Source organism: Rhineura floridana, chromosome 8 (assembly GCF_030035675.1).
Source record: "Rhineura floridana isolate rRhiFlo1 chromosome 8, rRhiFlo1.hap2, whole genome shotgun sequence".
Lineage (NCBI taxonomy): Eukaryota > Metazoa > Chordata > Lepidosauria > Squamata > Rhineuridae > Rhineura > Rhineura floridana.
This window is the reverse complement of record NC_084487.1, coordinates 5,433,524-5,451,803: the sequence shown is the minus strand read 5'-3', so window position 1 is coordinate 5,451,803 and position 18,280 is coordinate 5,433,524. Positions and strand designations below refer to the sequence as shown.

The 18,280-nt window shown below is 46.7% G+C and overlaps 1 protein-coding gene across 1 annotated transcript in view; it reads left to right on the top strand.

The window, feature by feature from the left end:
• Positions 1–770: 770 nt before the first annotated feature.
• GDI2 (GDP dissociation inhibitor 2) overlaps positions 771–18,280 on the top strand; it is a 36,186-nt gene continuing 18,676 nt past the window's right edge. Inside the window, exons 1-3 of the mRNA XM_061638054.1 lie at positions 771–1,151; positions 15,403–15,510; positions 18,128–18,227. Coding sequence (XP_061494038.1) covers positions 786–1,151; positions 15,403–15,510; positions 18,128–18,227 — 574 coding nt within the window. The 5' untranslated portion in view covers positions 771–785. The remainder of the gene's footprint in view (positions 1,152–15,402; positions 15,511–18,127; positions 18,228–18,280) is intronic.

Below are 18,280 nucleotides of genomic sequence, written 5' to 3'. Positions count from 1 at the left end.
GCCCCTTCTAATGTCCAATCTGAATCTACGCTCGTGCAACTTAAAACCATTAGACCTAGTCCTACCCTCTGGGGCAGCAGAGAACAAATCTGTACCCTCCTCTATGTGACAGCCCTTCAGGTACTTAAAGAGTGCAATCATGTCACCCCTCAGCCTTCTCCTCACCAGACTGAACATGCCGAGTTCAAATGGGCTTGACTGCCAATTACTGCTGCGGAGGGTTGAGTCGGGCTGCAATCCAACACGTGCTTACCTGGGAGTAAGTCCCATTGAACCCAATGGCACTTACTTGTGAGTAGGCACATGTTGGATTGCAAGACTCGGATTTACTTCCGGGCGCCCCTTGACAAAACCGTCTGGAGGGAATAAAAATAAATGCCCCCCCCTTTTGTGTGTGTGTGTGTGTGTGTGTGTGTGTGTGTGTGGCTGGCCACGTAGCGCTCGCTCGCCCTCTCCCGTCCGCCCCACCCGAGAAACACGTGGCGCTACCAAACCCTTCTTCAAAGCCAGGCTTTGCAATGCTCGCCCTCGCAGCCCAACGAAGGGCAGCCGCCTCGGCCGTGCCTCTGCGCCTGCGTGCGCAGAATTCCGGAACGGTGGGCCCCCGCGTCGCATCGAGCCGTCGTTAAGGCCTTTGCCCCGCCCCTTGGCGACCGTGCCGGACAGCGAATAGGGGACGCGAAAAGCGGGGGGGGGAGCAACGATGATTGACGTAGCCCCGGGGGACCAATAAGAGCTCGGACCCGGGCAACGCCCTTTTCCCCCCTTCCCGCCGCGCCCGATGGATGAGATTGGGGCGGCTCGGAGCTCCTCCTCCTCCTCGGGTGGCGGCGGAGGCCCCGCCCAGGCCCGGCTCCGCCCCTCTGGCGCGGTCTCCTAACAGCGGCGGCGCCTCCATTTTCTGCTCCTCCTCCTGGCCCTCCACAAGCTGCTGCGGCGGCCCGCGACGAGGACCAGGAGAGCAGCCGCCCCTGCCGCCGCGACCCCAGCCCCCAGTTGCCGCCAACGGAGGAGGAGGAGCCGACGCGAAAGGGAGGCCTCGCAGCCCGGAGCCGAAGCTCTACAGCAGCAACAGCAGCAGCCGCCGCCTCCTCTTCGCCGCAGCCATGAATGAGGAGTACGACGTGATTGTGCTCGGCACCGGCCTGACGGTGAGCGACGCAGCCCGCCCGCGAGGGAGAGGGAAGGAAGGCAGGCCGGCTGAGGCGAGGCCTAGGAGGCCCCGGAAGGCGGAGGCCGGATGCCGGATGCTCGCTCGTTCTTCTCACCTGCCCTGCCCTGCCCGCCTTTCTTCCCTCCCTCCCAGCCGCTTTCAGGAAAGTCGCCCCCTCTCCTATTAATTCATATTCCCCCCCATTCTGTGCCCCTTCTCTTCCCCCAATTCTTCCTTCTCCCCCCCCAACACGAATGGACTCCCCCCCCCTTTATTTGGTCATGGCCGCCCAGTGTAACTGGGTTCAACCCTCCTTCCATTTCCATGTCTTAACAGCGCTGCCTTCTTCGCGTTTGCCTCCTTGTTCATCATTCATTGCTCCTTCTATGCTCTTTCCTCCTTGCCGTCTTCCTCGTGGTATTGACATTGTTATTGTTAAGAGCTGTTCCTCCAGCTTTGGCAACTGTAAATCGGGGGAGGGCATCAAGTGTTGCCCTAATTCAGTTTGACCATGTGCTCCTCCCCCCTTTGTGCCCTCCTTATTTTTACCTATTTCTACTCTCCTCCCGTTTTCCTCACTGATTGTGTGCTGCCTCTGCTCATTTTTTTATTGCTCTCCCTTTGTAGTTGTGCCCCCTCTTCTCATCCCCACCCCAGTTTTCCTCCTGAAGGGTTAGGGTTAACCTAATGCATTTCTTCCTCTTGTCCTCCCTCCCCCTCCCCACAGCTGTCCTCCTTTTCTGTGAGTCTGTCGATTTTCATAATAGCACTAAGCATATTTTAATTCACATACACACGTGTGTGTGTGTGCGTCTCACTCTTGCTCCCCTCTTGTCTGTTTGCATGCACCTTCCCCCCTAATCCACTTCCAAGCATTTACCCTTTTGTCGCATTAGGGCAAATGGGGCACAGCCCCACCAGTCTCAATCTGCCCTCAGCCAGCCCCCACCTGCCTGTTGCCCGGACCCTGGTGGTTGCTGTCAACTTCCTCCTCAGGGTCGCCTTCGCGAGTGAGGAGGATGGGGGCACAAGTAGAATTAGTTGCCTCTGGCTCCACCTGCTGTTGATCTTCTGGCTTTCCTCCTACGAGTCCCAATGGGCACCAGCTACCACTGCTATTATTTATTTATACATATCCCTCCTTATGGCCAAAAGGCCCTCAAGGCAGCTTACAAGAAAAACACAAATACAGGAATACATCCATAAAACAATACAATTTACAAAATTAAACAACAAATAACATTATTAAAAAAAACACCGATTACAAAATTTCCAATCAAAATACAGTGTGGTGCAGGCGCCAGGAGCGGCAGAAACATCTCAGGCTACCCCCAACAAAGCTGTGGGTTGGTTCTCTTTCCTGCTGCATCTTTAGCAGCAGACACACATGAAATATCTCTCTTCTTCAACTCAGGCTCGTAAGGAAAGCCCTGCAGCTGGATAAGATCAAAGGCCCGCCTAGGCCATCATCCTGTTCCTCCTCAGAGCCAGCCAAATGCTTCTGGGAAGCTGGCAAGCAGGACCATGAGCACAGTAGCCCATTCCTGCTGTTGCCCCCAGCAGCTGTTCTGCAGTGCCAATGCTGCCTTTGGACATGGAAGTGATTAGTAGTCCTTGGAAGACCGCCAAGACGTTGTCTAATAGCTCTTTAAGCTGTCCACACGGCTGGTCCTGAGCCGCATCTTGTGGAAGTGAATTCCATAAGTTGGCTGTGTATTCTGTGAGGAAGTACTTCCTTCATCTGTCCTAAATCTTCATTCAGCAAGAGTATCTAGCTATTGACCATTTTACCAGGCATCCCTCGCCTGCCCCACACACACACACACACAAGCCCCTTCCCTAAATTCCTTTTGTCTTCCCTCCTTCCTGATAGTGATGTCTTTCTTTTATTTGGCAGCAGCTGCCACTCTGTTGCCCCTCTAATTCACCACCCCATATTCCTCTTGTCAGTTCTGACCCCCCAACCTTTTTTTAGAGCATTTGTGTTTTGTCATCCATGTTTGGCAGCAGTGCCTCCCTCAAGTGAAATCTCACAACTCGGCCCCCTGCCCACCTCCCACTTACCTTGTGCATTTCTCTCTCCCACCCACCCACCCTGTGTTCCTTTGTGGCACATTCTTGTTTGCCACCCTCTTCCCCTCAAAATGTCATTCTTAATTTATTTCCTTCTCCCTTATTTCAGCTCCCCATATTCTTTTTTTATATTTTTTATAGTGGTTTGACTGCCTCCTCAAGTACCATGTTACTTATCCCTTATGGTATAGCACAGTGGGGAGGAGAGCCTGGCTGGGAGTCCAGAGTCTGTGAGTTCAAATCCCTTCTCATGTCTCCTGGGTGTCAAGGGCCAGCTAAAGATCACCCCCACAGTGAGTGGCTCAGGGGTGACGTGCCCTGCCACCTGTGCACCCGTGGGCAAGCTGCAGAGTCCCAAGGAGCCCAGTTGCCCCCCAGCTGGCAGTTGCAGGCAAGGAAGGGGTGGTTTGTGCAGCTGTGGCAAGCTGAGCAGGCCCTAGCCAGCTGGGGAGGACTAGCCTCAGAGGGAGGCAATGGGAAACCCCCTCTGAATACCGCTTACCACGAAAACCCTATTCATAGGGTCACCATAAGTCAGGATCGACTAGGAGGCAGTCCATTTTCATTTTTTTCATGTTTCTCTTTATCTGGCATACTTTTTGTTCTTCCCCACCCATGGCTCTGCTGTTCTCCTGTCATCCTTCCTTTTAACCCCTCTCCTTATGTCCTCCCATTTACTTCACTTCTCACCCCCCCATCCCTTTCATACTCATTTTTCTTTGTTATAGCCCATACCCCATACAAGGGCATCCCCTCCAATATCACCCTTTCAGTTCTGTAATTGGCACACTCTTCAGTGGTTTCACAGTACTCCCTACATCTTCCAACCATCATCCTTAATTTGCCCCTTCCTTTAATAGTTCTCTCCACCTCTATCATATGTTTGTGGTATGTGCCTCCTGCCTTTCCTCCAGGGCAGCATACATGGTCTTTATCCTACTCAACAGCCCTGAGAGGAGTTATGCTGAGAGGAACACAAGAAGAGCCTGCCGGATCAGATCCATCTAGTCCAGCATCCCTGTTCTCACAGTGGCCAACCAGATGCCCCAATGGGAAGCCCACAATCCCACTAAGTGCATGAGCGCTCTCCCCTCCTGCAGCTCTCCAGGATTTCAGACGGGGATATTCCCAGCCCTACTTGCAGATGCCAGGATTGAATCTGGCACCTTCTGCATGGAAAGCAGATGCTCTTCGATTGAGCTGTGGCCCTGTCCCCTGACTGTGTGCCCTCTTCTCATCCACTTCCACTTGCATCTGCATCACTGAAAAAGCTGAAGGATGGACAAAAAGTATTGCTTTTTTAAAAAAATAAAAGCATCTGTCTTTATTTTTTTAACAAATTGTAAATCCTAAGTTTCTCAAATAATAATTTGGTGAGTATTAAGGCTGAATGTTACAGTTGCAGTGTAGTCCTATATTTACCTACCCAAAAGTAAGTCCCATTGAGTTAATGGGGCTTACTCCCTAGAGGCGCAGGATTGCAGCCTCAGCCTCAAAATCTGAATCAGTGTCTTCTACCCAGGTACACTAAATTTTTAAAAAAGGGTTTCCTATGTAAATGAAGAGCCCACATGAATATTTACAGTGTTTCTGGGTTACAGTTTTTTTCTAATTTGCATGCATGCTTTAGGAAATATAAAGTAGCAGTGGGAAAAAATTTAAAGCTCCTTTCTTGCTGATTTAAATGAATCCATCATGGAAGCTTAGGAACTTCTTTGTAGCACCTTAACTTGAATGTGTTTTTGCTTTCACAGCCTACCTCTTCTGGTCCTTCTGTAGGTCCTCTTAAATTGCAGGTATCTCCATCTCTCCTGTCAAACATTCCTCACTTGAACTCTTCTTTCCTTGAATGTGGCTTCTGTTGACACAACATTTCAGTTTTTGCCTTCCTTTAGTCTGTTCAAAGCTTTCTGCTGTGTCCTTGTTTTCAAACTCTGGATCTTTCTTCCTTAGCTTTCCTGCCTTCTCCATGTTTCTCCTTGCTTAAAGCCACCCTTGCCTTGCCTCTCGTTTATCCCAGTTCCCTTGGCCTCCCACTGTTCTTTTTCCCAGTCCTTGCTTTTGGTGTATCCCGTCTCTTTACCACCTCCTCACACATACATCCACTTACCTCATTTTTCAGTAGTCAGAATCCTATCCCTTTGTTCTCAGTCCCTGGTATTCTTTTAAAGCGTCTCCTAATCCCTCGTTTTGTGCCATATGTTCAGAAATTTCTTATTGTCATGTGTTGCTCCTGTACATCTCTCAATAGCGCACCCTCTGATTAATGCTGATATATTCCTTAGGGTAACGACCATTCTGTACTCTCATTTGGTCGCATCGGAAGTTGCACGTCCTTTTGGCTCCAAAGCCATTCCATTTTTGCTGGTCCCCTCACGTGTATTTAACTCCCTTTCTTTATGCTGCTCCCTTCTGGCCCAGTTATGCCTATATTCCTTGTAACCTGGTTCCTTCTTCCTCCCCTTCGTATAACTTGCCTCTTTCCCCCTGCAGCTGCCTGTCAACTGTGCCATCCTCTTGCCCCACCCCCCGCTTTCACTTCTTCCTGTGGCTAGTCGCTTTGAAGGAAAGGTGTTTCCTTGCAATAGCTGAGTGACATCTTAGGCCTTGTTCACTTTGTGGTTGCCATCAGCTGAGCGCTTACTGCAAGCTGATTTGTTCTGTTTACATTAGCTCCAATGACGGGAGCAAGCAACTTGTTTAAATGTGGGGAGAAGTCAGAAGCATTCCTCAAATATCAAATCAAATTTTATTGTGCGGTCATAGACCCAATATACAATTGATTAAAGTTTTAGATTAAAACAACTAAAACGAGACGATACAGAATCATCAGCTAAAAAAATTAGTCTACAACAATCAGTCATAATGTTAGGTACCATTTTTACGTAGGCTCTGAGCTAGAATTAGAAACTGGGCGACTGATTCAGTGGTACGCTTGTCTATATCAGACAGGAGATGGTTCACTAACCACTTGGTGGGCCTGCCAGGAAAAGCTTCGATCCATGGCGAAATAAATCTGGCACGTACATCTTTATATAAGTCACAGGTAAGAAGACCATGAGCAATTGTTTCTACCTCCCCCTTCTTGCAGATACAGAGTTGTTTTTCATATAGAGTTCCTTGAAAGCGGCCCTCTAAGAGCGCCGAGGGGAGGCAGTTGAATCTAGCCCTGGCAAACAGATGACGAAAACTCGGTATGGTCAAATTGGCAAGATAGGCCATGGGTTTAGGGAATGGAGGGCTTAGGCCAAAATAGAAAGGGGAACAAGTTTTTCAAGCACTGGCCATTGAATAGTGGAGGGCTATATCCTTGATACGCTGGCCAATACTGTGATTAGCAGAGTCAAGATCCATAAATGAAAGCAAATCCAGTGATAGGCCAAGTAACTTTACTTTCTCATTAAAATTTTTGGACCAAGAGCTGAGGTGAGGGTCTTTCCAAATTAAATTTAGGTAGCCTAAAGAATGGGTAGCATAAGCAGTATTGGTCCAGAATCTGAAAACATAAATCCAGGCAGAGCATTCAGTGGAATTTAAGCCCGCTTCGAAGCGGAGGCCAGCTGCTGAGGCACATCGAGGCATTCTGGATATAGAGCGCAGGAAGATCGAAAGTTCCTCAAATATCGATTCTTGCCTTGCTGCTTTCTGGTACCCCTTTAAATGTAATCACCTTTAGAGACTATAATCTCAAGTTGACACTGGCCTTGCTTGGATGTCCTTGCTGTGGAAGGGGGTCAGCCTCTCCAAAACTCATGTGTTTGTGCCTTAATTTGGCCACAAGGCTGTCTTCCGTGTATGAGAGAGCTTGATGCAGAAATGTAAAATCAGTTGTTGTGGTGTAAGAGGCCTTAGACTTTGTTGTATTGTTACAAATCATTTTCCTAATTGTCATTAGTTGGTTAATGCTGGTCCTGAGGCCTTGGATTTCAGTTGGTGGCTTTCGCCATCATACAGAAGTGGATGAGTCTCAAGACACCATTATGTAGCCTTTCATGATCTGTAATAAAGAGCTGCTTGCAGAGAAGGCTAAGAAGCTGCTGCGTAAGGCAGACGCGTATATAAATGGTGGTAATCGTAGTGAAGAAGAGTCGCCTGATCTTTCAACAACCCAGTGTGTGTTGTGCTCATGAAATGGCTTTTCATTCACTCTTCCACTGACAACTTGGCGATTTTCAGTTCTTGCCGTAAAGAACAGGTCTGCATAAATGATGGATGGCAAATCATGGGATGAGAGGGAACATTGTTCTTTTCAGGGGTCAGAGAGAAATAAATATGGCTCTGAATGAATGTGAGCTTCCTTCAATTGTTGAAGCCAGCTCTTTCCTGCTTTTCTTTCCTAAGCTTTATTAATTTGGAGGGAGAGAACAAGAGATTTCTGCGTTTTGGCTGTGAAACATGCTTTGCATTCCTCCCTGATTTTGGAGGCCCTTGGGTGCCATTCCTCTAAGAGCTGTATTTCCAGCATTTTAGTGCTTCTGTGGTTAGCAGCTGACTGTCATGATTACAGACTTCACAAGGAGGACATTAGTAATAAATGGAATTTGCTCGAGTCCAGGTTAGCCCAGTGGCATTTGTTTTGCTGTGTGCATTAGCACAGGCCTATTGTTGAGAAACAAGTGAACAGCACATGCAGAAAGCTGGACACTGCTATTCATGCTGTGGTATGAGCAGCTGTCTAAGCATGTGGCAGCAAAGCACTTTCCTTGGGTGCACGTTGGACTGAATTTTGACCTCTTGCTCATAGTGGCTTCCTCTGTTTTCAAAGGAAATGCTAGGCGGCACTGAAACTAGATCATAATTCCACCAGAGAAAAACCTTTCATGTACTTCTCTATTTAGAGGATTTGATTGCCATAAGCTTATTGTCCCATGTCTAGCTGAGCTTGCCTTTGAGGCTTTGTGATATAGTTGAAAGACTTGAGGGTTTTGTCAAGAATAAACGCTATCGATAAAATGGCTTTGCTTGGTCAACGTTTACAGATAAAGTAACAGAAGCGTCGCTTCAGTTCTGTTTAAGCAGGATGTGTACATTGACAATAACAAGTTGTCTTGTGTTAAGGTTAGATTTCTTACATCTGAGCTGTCAAACTCTGAATCCTCTAACTTTGGAACTGTGAAAACAGGTACATGTTGGAGTATTCAGCTCCAAGCTGTAATATACACTGGCTTTGTCTGTAAACTTGGCATCTTTTAAAGAACTGAGCCGGCTGATGATCTTTTCCATATCACTAACAAGCAAGCTTTTGGATGATCTAAGCTTAGATCTTCTACAGCATGTAGCATTTCAAGCGGGCTGTGAAACCTGATTTGGTGCAATAAAGTAACCCTATTCCTTACAACTCCACTTTAAAAGCCTTTTATGAAGATGCAAAGAGTTTGTAGCATTCATGCAGACTTGTGTAGTGCTGGCACTTTTCATTGTGTAATTTACACATAAGTAGACCTAAAGGGATGTCATTCTAGGACATTGTCACAAATCTTAATCTGTACAACATCCCCAAATTTCAGCCAGTTATCACTTACTGTTTTCCTTCGGGAAACAAAAAACCACCAGCATCCAAAAATACCCCAGAAATTGTGTTGCTTACTCAGTACGCATAGAGAAAGTGCCATCTCAGAAACATTTGACCTCTTCTGAGTAAGTGCGTTTGGGCTCAGAGTGCTTTGGTATTATCAAGCGCACTTGTGGTGACAGCACATAATAAAGTGGTCTCTGAGGGGCAAATTGCCTCATACTTGCGTTGGAAATCTTACTGGGGTCCAAATATACCCCAAAATCAGCCAGTATGTTTTTTTTTACTTTTTCCAGGTCTGCACTTCTGTCTTGCCTTATCTTAGTTAGATTTATATATCATTTTAGGTCTTAAGAGTGGTTAAACAGAGTCCCTTTCTCATCTGAAACTTTAATTTAGGTTGAAGTCCAGCATTAGTCATATTGGAGATATCTGAAGTAGGAAATATTCCAAAGTGATGAAATAGTGACTACAGCTTAAATGCCATTGAGACTTGGGAGCAAGTCTGAACTCTGTGCAGCTTGCTTTGGAGTAAAGGAAGATATATTGCGGCCCAGTTACATCTCCAGCTGCAGACCTGATGGTATTTGTGGAAGATGGTGTAATTCTGGTCTGCAATCCGTGCGTAGTTCTTCCTTGGCAATTTGATCTTTGTTTCACCCTCAGATCTGTATTTGATTTGGCCCTCAAACTTTTGGTGTGACTTCATGTTTTTGTTACTGACGTTCTCTCCACTCCAGGAGTAACGCTGCTGCTTGGGGTAGTGATTGCCAATCTATAGCAACATGTCTCTATATAGGATTATTGGTTCTCATGAAACATGAGTTTCCACCAGTTTTTATACATGATTATTGGTGTAGTGGTTAGAATGTTGGACTATGACCTGGGAGGCCAGGGTTCGAATCCCCACACAGCCATGAAGCTCACTGGGTGACCTTGGGTCAGGCACTGCCTCTCAGCCTCAGAGGAAGGCAATGGTAAACCCCTCTAAATACCACTTACCATGAAAACCCTATTCATAGGGTTGCCATAAGTCAGGGTCGACATGAAGACAGTCCATTTCATTTTCATCTTAAAAACAGCCTAAGAAAATAACGGTGGGATTTCACTCACACTCTGACAAGAAAGGTCTGCATAGGGGGGCAAAGTCCCTGAAGCAGCTCTTGCAAACTAACTTTGTAAGTAAGCTTGCTGGCAGTTGGTAATAGAAGTGCATTGTTACTGGGCTTCAGAAGTTCTTTTCAGGAATCCTTGCTGGACAGAATGAATTCTTAAGCTAAGGTTTTTTGCTGACATCTTTGCAGCCCAGTGAGAGTAGGCTTGAGTGATAAAAGATCTCTGGGCAACCTGCTTGGTCTCAGTCTTCAAGACTGAAATTCGATGACATTGTTCATGGGCACAGAGCTAGGCTGGAATGCTTAGGTGTCAGAGACAGCTTACTAGCAGTGCCATAGCAAGAATCTGACTATAGTGTCCTTCAGCCCACAGCACTTTCTACATTTGATGGCTGACTCGGTAGAGACTTCCAACAGTAGCAGTGTTGTATAAAACATATAGTACAGATTAAACTGACTTGCTGGTTCCTGGGTCTCGAGGCATTACTTAGAAGTGAAGGAGGTTATTGTAGCTAGAGTAGCAGCCCAGGGAAATGTAGTAGTTTTTATAAATGCATTGTTAGTAGAGATGTAAAATTTTTGGAAATCTTTTCAGAAAAAGATGGAAATTTTTGGAAAAATTGAAAAAATGCAATAAAATTATCACATTTGGTATATTAAAAATACATTTTATTCAAACAATTATTACAAATTGAATTTACTTTTTAAATTTTTTACTTTTTTTGGTAACAAAAAGGGCTGTGGAGTTGGAGTCGGAAGCAAGTTTGGGTGGAGTCGAGTCGGTAGAAATGTACCAACTCCGGCTTCAAATAAAATTAATATTTTAATATTAATATTAATAAATTAATGTACATTTGCCATTTATGAAGGAGTTGGAGTTGGACAGTAGAAAAATAGAGGAGGAGGAGGAGTCAAAAGTTTGACATACCGACTCCACAGCCCTGGTAACAAATGGATCTACAAGCTCCTGAACTGTAAGGAACCTCTTTCGTTTTGCCACTTTATGAGGAGCAGGCAAAAAAACAATTTAAAAAAAATCAGAAGAAACCATAAGCGTTAATAACAAAGAAAATTATTTGCCTTCGCTAGTCCTCCACAGTGTCAAGCAGACATAAAGCATCCATTCCCATAAAAAGAACTGAGAAAAGGGGGGGGGTTCTGGTTTTTTCTGGGCCTTCACATCTCCATGGTGCAGAGTGGTAAGCGGTGGTAACGCAGCCGAAGCTCTGCTCACAGCCGGAGTTCAATTCCAATGGAAGGAGGAAGTCGAATCTCCGGTAAAAGGGGCCGAGGTCCACTCAGCCTTCCATCCATCCGTGGTCGGTAAAATGAGTACCCGGCATATGCTGGGGGGTAAAGAAAGGCCGGGGACGGAACTGGCAATCCCACCCCATATATATGGTCTGCCTAGTAAATGTCGCAAGACATCACCCTAAGAGTCGGAAACGACTCGCACTATAAGTGCGGGGACACCTTTACCTTTACTTCACATCTCTAATTGTTAGTGAATGCATTTTGTAGCTAGCACTTCCTTCTCCAGTGAAAAAGAAAATCATTTACATAAGTTGACTGTCCAAAACTGTAAAGTACAGAGATCCACAATTTTTGGCTGGCCTTGGTAGCCTTGCGGTTGCCAGGTCCCTGTCCCTCTGCTGTCGGCTGAGCCGCTGTGTGGCCAGCAGGCAAAAAGCATTCTAGCTTGGCCCAGTGCCCTGGGTGCAGAGCACCTCAGCCAAGGAAGTCCCTGCTCCCTTCCTGTTCTGGAAGAAGAAAGGTGGGCTTGCCATTTTGGCCTGGCATCATTGAGGGGCTCCAGGTGTATAGCACTGCTGTGAAACAACCCCCATCCTTCCTCTCAACTTCGGAGCTGCAGAGGGAGGCAGGGAATGCCATGTAGCCGCTGGGATTATCCCCACCCAGCTTTTCACCTTGAAGCATTGTCACACTTGCCATGGTGGGCAAAAATGTGAAAGCTGGCTAAAGCATATATAATGTAGTCAAGGAGTCCCAGATGGAAGCTTATAGATCTCTACGAAATATGGGATTACAACAAATGTGGCCCGTTTGGAAAGTTTGCTAAAGCTCTGAGAGCCACATAGAACCGACTCTGCTAGGTACAATGAGGGAGAAATCTTGTCAGATCTTAAACATAATGTGAGCTTGCATATAACTTTGAAATGTGATTAGAAGTACATTTGCTTTTGATCTGTTGGCCTGGTAGATGCAAGACTTATTCAGAATCTAAATATCAGTAGTTTACATTTTGCCCATGTGCTTTTAAACTGCACTTGGGTTATATAAGAGGTTGTTCAAGGGATCAGTGAATAAAAGTTGCATGTGGCATAACATTTTTATGCTATAACAGCTTAACTATTACTGCTTAGTTGGAATAGCAGAAAATGAGCTACCTTTCCATATGTGTAGTTCCTAATGCCACTGTGTATAGCAGAGATAGCTAACTTGTGACACTCCAGGTGTTGCTGGATTCCAGCTCCCATCAGCCTTGGCCAGCATGGTCATTGGTAAGGGGTGATGAGAACTGCAGCTCAACAACATCCGGAGGGCCACAGGTTAGCTACCTCTGGCGTACAGTAATCTATAGCGCAATCCTAACAATGTCTACTTGGAAGCAAGTCCTGTTGAAATCAGTGGGCTTACTCCTAGGTAAATGGGGTTAGGATTGCAGCATTAATCTCAGAACCTGTCACAGTAATAACATTAATCTAGTGTTGCAAACTTGGGCTGAACAGTGTACCAGTTCATTGCTTGGGCCACCTCCAGGTACCTTAGTCACACCAACAACCTACTTCCTTGGAAAACCTCTTGCTTGCACTTCAGACAAGCAGCTAACCATAATGCTGTCTTATCTAGTGGCCTTGATCAGATTCTAGAGAAAGCTCTATCACAAGTGGGAATATCCACCACTTTCTCTGTAAAACTGTCCTAGCCACCATAACGTTGGCAAACGAAACACAGATTCTTAACTTCATTGATGAGGCCAAGAGAACTTGTATTTTCTACTTGAGAGCTGCTATCATGTCTTGCTCAGTGAATTTTTTGTTCAGTGAATTTTCTTCCAGCAATGAATTTTGTTGTTGTCCTTTTATATAACCATGTTCTGATGACCAAGATGTTTGGGTGTTAGGCTTGTAATTGTGAAAGGCTTTGAGATACCTTAACACTTAATGAATATAAGCAAGTGCACTATTACAACATCTAAATATCTAACCTTTTGTAGTGTATGCTGCAAAGCTAGGAATACATACTTGGATCTGTCCTTCTTGGCCTATTTCCACTCTTCAACTGAAAACCTTTCAGCCTGTGTATTGGTTGCACGTTGCATTTGGCTCAACAAGACTTACTTGCAAGCACTTAGTGGAGTAAGTGGAGACCCTTGAAGCCAGTGTGCTTCTGGGCACCCTCTTGGCACCACACGGATTGGCATCTCTGCTGCCTGGGTCTGTTCAGATTATAGCCTTCCTGAACCAAGCTGGCAAAATGGACTATTGTGGCAAAAACTGAGGCACTGCTACAGTAAGCTACAGCAGCTAGGTTTGGGAGAGCTGATCCTTAAGTAAATCTAGATTTTCAAGTTTCTGAGACTGGGCACTGAACCAACCAAGAACATGTAGGCAGGATCTTCCTTGCCCATTATTAACCAACAGCACTGGCTGACTTTGTCATGTTAACCTTTGATGTGCCATCTTGTAAATCTGTTGTGGAGGAAATGAGGGGGATGATGGCTCCAAATTGCTCAAAGGCTTGAATCCTTCAGTCCTGTAAAAGCAGCTTCAAGGCAGGACTATGCAAAGGGTTAGAATTAAGCAAAATGACAAGTTGTACCCCTGTTGCATTCTTTTCATTAGTTTCAACAAAACTAGAAGCCACTGGGCTTTGGGTAGACAGACATTATACTATCACACCCTGCTTTTCAGCCATGTTGGCTCCCACAGCTGCTGACAATGAACACACAAATTGTACACTATAATTAGGGGTATTAGTGTGGAAGGGCTGTCTCTTCTGGAATTAGCAAAACAGTCCAGGTTCCAAACATCTCTTTCCAGAGGAAGGGGAGAGAAGTTGCAGGCAGATTTGGCTGACAATGAAGACGTCAGTCCAGAGAAAACGAAAAAATGGAAGTGGGCTGACTTCAAGTCGATCCCGACTTATGGCAACCCTATGAAGAGGGTTTTCATAGTAAGCAGTATTCAGAGGGGGTTTACCATTGCCTTCCTCTGAGGCTGAGAGGCAGTGGCTGGCCCAAGGTCACCCAGTGAGCTTCATGGCTGTGTGGGGATTTGAACCCTGGTCTCCCAGGTCGTAGTCCAGCACTCTAATCACTACACCACACTGGCTGTCCCAGAGAAAATAGCCCATTTCTCTGCAATCTCCTCTGGCTCCTGGCAGCTGTGATCTGGGCAGGCAGCACTGCTGGAATAATTTATGATTCTAGAGAAGATGGTGTTCGTGTGAAGAGCTGCCTCCCAGCTACACATGCAAATTTTACTTTACATTTCCCCCGCTTTCTCCCCCCCCCCTCCCATCCCCAGCCTGACCACCAGCTTCCTGCTTTAGGTTCTGGGCAGGGGAAAGCCAGAACTGAACTTGGGAGATGTCAGTTGCTAAAGGAAGTGGAAGTGACTGGGCATGTGACTGATTCTCCTTCCCTACCCACTCATTCATCGACAGAGCCACACCTCTGGAAACCTCCCTTGCTTTGGGCAGGGTAGCTTTGCAACATTGGCAGCCTGATATTTCAAGCCGTTGGAATACATTCTGGAATATTTGAGCAGGTCTGTCTCGGCAGCCTTCTTCTTGGTGAAACGTTCGTAGAAAACAGCGTAGTCTGCTACTTGGTGTCAACTCTAAAGCAAACAAGTGTTCTCCCATCTTAGCAGATGGACTGTACATTCATCACGTGCCTTATGTGGTTGCATTAGCTTATATGTTTGCCCTGTATCATGGCTTTAATATACCTGCAGGTTTTTTGTTTGTGGATCCGGGAGTTCAGAGCCGTCAGTCTTTCGATTGGCTTTGAATGCCGTTTTATATAAAGTACCTGCTAAAGGATTCCACCTTGATGCAGGTTTTCTGCAAGAAGGTGGTTAATAAGTGACATCTGGCACCCTCCCTAGTTGCTTCCCATGCTAGTCTTCTGTTCCCAAGTCCACATTTTCTGTTGCAGCAAATTGGCAGAGTCACTGCGAGATGTCTTGGTTGAAACTAGCACAGGGTGGTGGTTCATGGGAACAGAGGAAACTGCCTTGTACTGAATCAGACCAGTGGTCCATTAGATCAGTATTGTCAGCACTGACTGGCAGAGGCTCTCCAGGGTTTCAGGCAGGGGTCCCTCCCAGCCCTGCCTGGAGATGCCAGGGATTGAACTTGGGTCCTTCTGCATGCAAGGCAGGCGCTCTGCCCCTGAGCTATGGCCTTTCCCCAAGGGAAGTCGCCCCCCCCATCTCATGGAAGCTCTTGTACATCTCGAATAAAGGGATAAAACCTGAGGGCTTCCCTGGGTTAACGGTGGCTGTTTCTCTCTTACGCAGGAATGCATTCTCTCTGGCATTATGTCTGTGAATGGAAAGAAGGTTCTCCACATGGATCGCAACGCTTACTATGGAGGTGAAAGTGCATCGATTACACCCCTGGAAGATGTGAGTACCCCAGGTGTTACGCGAATGAACACTCACATTCTGCTTCGTTTCTCTTTTGGAAATAGACAGAGCATTCTATCCGCACCATCAGCGTACACAGAACTGCTTTACTTTGTCCCTGCCCCAAGTGTACCAGTTAAAATGGGTGGGGAGCCTGTGTGTCCTCCAGGCGTTCTTCACTACAGCTCTTCATCATCCCAAGCCGTGCTGACTGGGGCAGGTGGGTGTTGGGAATCTGGAGGGACGTAGGTTCGCCACCCGATTTAAATCATAGGTTGCCGCTGAGGCGTGGCTGGTAAGATGGGGGTTTGAGTAAATGCAGCGGGGATTAATATAAATTTGGTTCACTTGCAAAAGTATATGGCTGGTACTTTGCCCTTGTGAGAAGGAGCATCCTTCATAAAACACTAGAGCTCCACCATTGTGCAGGGCTTTCTGCAGAGTTCAAGAGGGCCCAGAGAGATGGCAACCTATAATTCATCACAGGAGACAACTGGAAAGGGAGGGAAGATGGTGGAAATAAGGAAAATGTGCATTATTTCAGTTTCGTGTACGTAGCCATGTTATGGTAGAGCATAAAGTCTAAGGAGAGCTTCCAAAGGCTTCATGGGAAAAGTCTGCTTTTGAGGAAGGGACTGAAAAGGAAGAGGGGGCATCAGGAGTGTGTTTTTGAACAGGGGTGAGGAAGCTCCAGCGTCCAGAACTAATTAGGCCCACCAGAATGCCCGTATTTCTCCCATGAGGCTGTCTTGGCCAAGCCATGCACACCTGCCCTACACCTGATGTCATGTATGACATCAGGTGTGGGGCAGGTAAAGACCCAGCCGGGCTAAAGAGTGCAGTGGTTGCGGCTTGCATCCCTCCCTGTGTCTGTCAGACCTCCTCTCTTGCGCTGGCCCGGGCATCCAAAGAACAATCATCAAAATGACTGGCTCAGCTTAAGAAAATGTCACAACTGAATAGACCTGTAAGCTTAAAAAGGTGTTCAAGAGACCCCTGAAGATTAGCCGCAAGGATGCCTTACTTGTAGTTGAAGACTGTCGGGCCTCTGGATGATCCCAGTGACTGAGCTGAGATGCAAGGGCTCACGCAGTCCTTAAGGTATCCGAGTTGTTCAGGGCTTTTGTATATTAATTCAAGAACCTTTGAACTCAGCCCAGTGGCATCTGGGCAGCCAGAGAGATATTTTAACAGAGCCGTCCGCCATTTTCCCACATCAGCAGTCTAGCTGCTGCATTCTGCGCTAGCTGGAGCTTCCAGGCAAGGCCCAGGGGCAGCCCCACATAAAGCACAATTGTAATCAAGTTAATAAATAGTATGGCTGAAACTGGCCTACCAGACAAAGCTAGTAGAAAGCACTGTTCACCTCAGAGGGCGCTGTAGCCTCTAACGGCAACGGTATATCCCAGGAGTACCCCCAAAAGTCCCAGCATGGCATCTGGGAATAACAACAGAGGGTTGGTATACAGAAGAATTGGGTGGAGGCTGATCTTGGGGACCCTGCTGAGCTGGAAGTCCTTGCTTCAGGATTCCTCTGTATTTTACACTCTCTAAGTACTCTTCCTGGTTTTTCTCCCTGTCATGAAAACCTGGATTTAAAATGGCTTTGTGGGAAGGAATTGTGGGATTGCATCTTTGCTAAAAGTTGGCCTCTGTGTTAGAACCGTGATTCGGCAGTTTTATGGCCTAGCTGAGGATAATCAAGGAAGCTTAGCTACACACCTGCTTATCAGCAAAGGCCTGGCGCCATCAAGGCCATGTAGTCTGGGAAGTTTCAGGGAGAATACTCCCTGATTGATGGGCTCTTACCTCACGAAGAAGTCCCCTGATTGGATAATTAGCTCTGGTCTGTTGCTGGGGATTTTGCCATAAATATGGGGGCTCAAACCTCAATTTTTGTTCCTCTTCTGGGTCCCATCATGCCTATTGATGTTGCCTGGAGAGGTTTCATTTGCCATCAACTATCCTGACTGTTTATCTCTCTGAGGAGGGGTGGGCTATACAACTGAGTGCCTCTATGTAAGTGTTAGGCTAGTTTAGATAGCTTTCTTGTTTTTCTGTTGTGACTGAACTCTCCTTTGATTTACCTTGCCCCTTTTGGGTGTGGATTTTAAGGAATCATTTGTTGCTGTAACTGTGCACCTCTTATTCTTTAATAAAGTTACTTCTATTTACCAGTGTGTGTTCATTTCAGGAGAAGGGTAGTTCTGAACCTGGTACCTTGGCCACTGACCATGACTACTGTGCATTTTTGGGTGATTGCCTAAGGCTTCAGAGCAAGGAGTGCCTGTTTGGCTCTTGACTCTTGGGATCCCTGGCAAGTTTCCTGGGCTCTGAGCTTCTCCTGGGCTCCAGGTGGTTAACCAGTATAAGGGGTGGTGGCAGTCTACCTACACTGCAGGGTTGTTGTGAGGATATTTTGCCAGGATCACTTACCCTTGATGGGGAATTGGCTCCTGGGACGGTGAAGAGTGCGAAGGGACTGGTGCTCGGTCATCACACTCCCATATTGTAATGAAGGCCTTGGGGATGAAGCAGTTTTCATTGTCGATAGACACCCCCACCCCCTTCCTGTGGGCATAACCACAGTCCTAGTTACCACCTTTTGTTCTTACAGTTGTACAAAAGGTTTAACCTGCCAGGATCTCCACCGGAGTCCATGGGCCGAGGAAGAGACTGGAATGTGGACTTGATCCCCAAGTTCCTGATGGCTAATGGTGAGTGGCTGGCATCTTCCTTGGGGGCCTTCCCCTGTCTGAAATAAAAAACT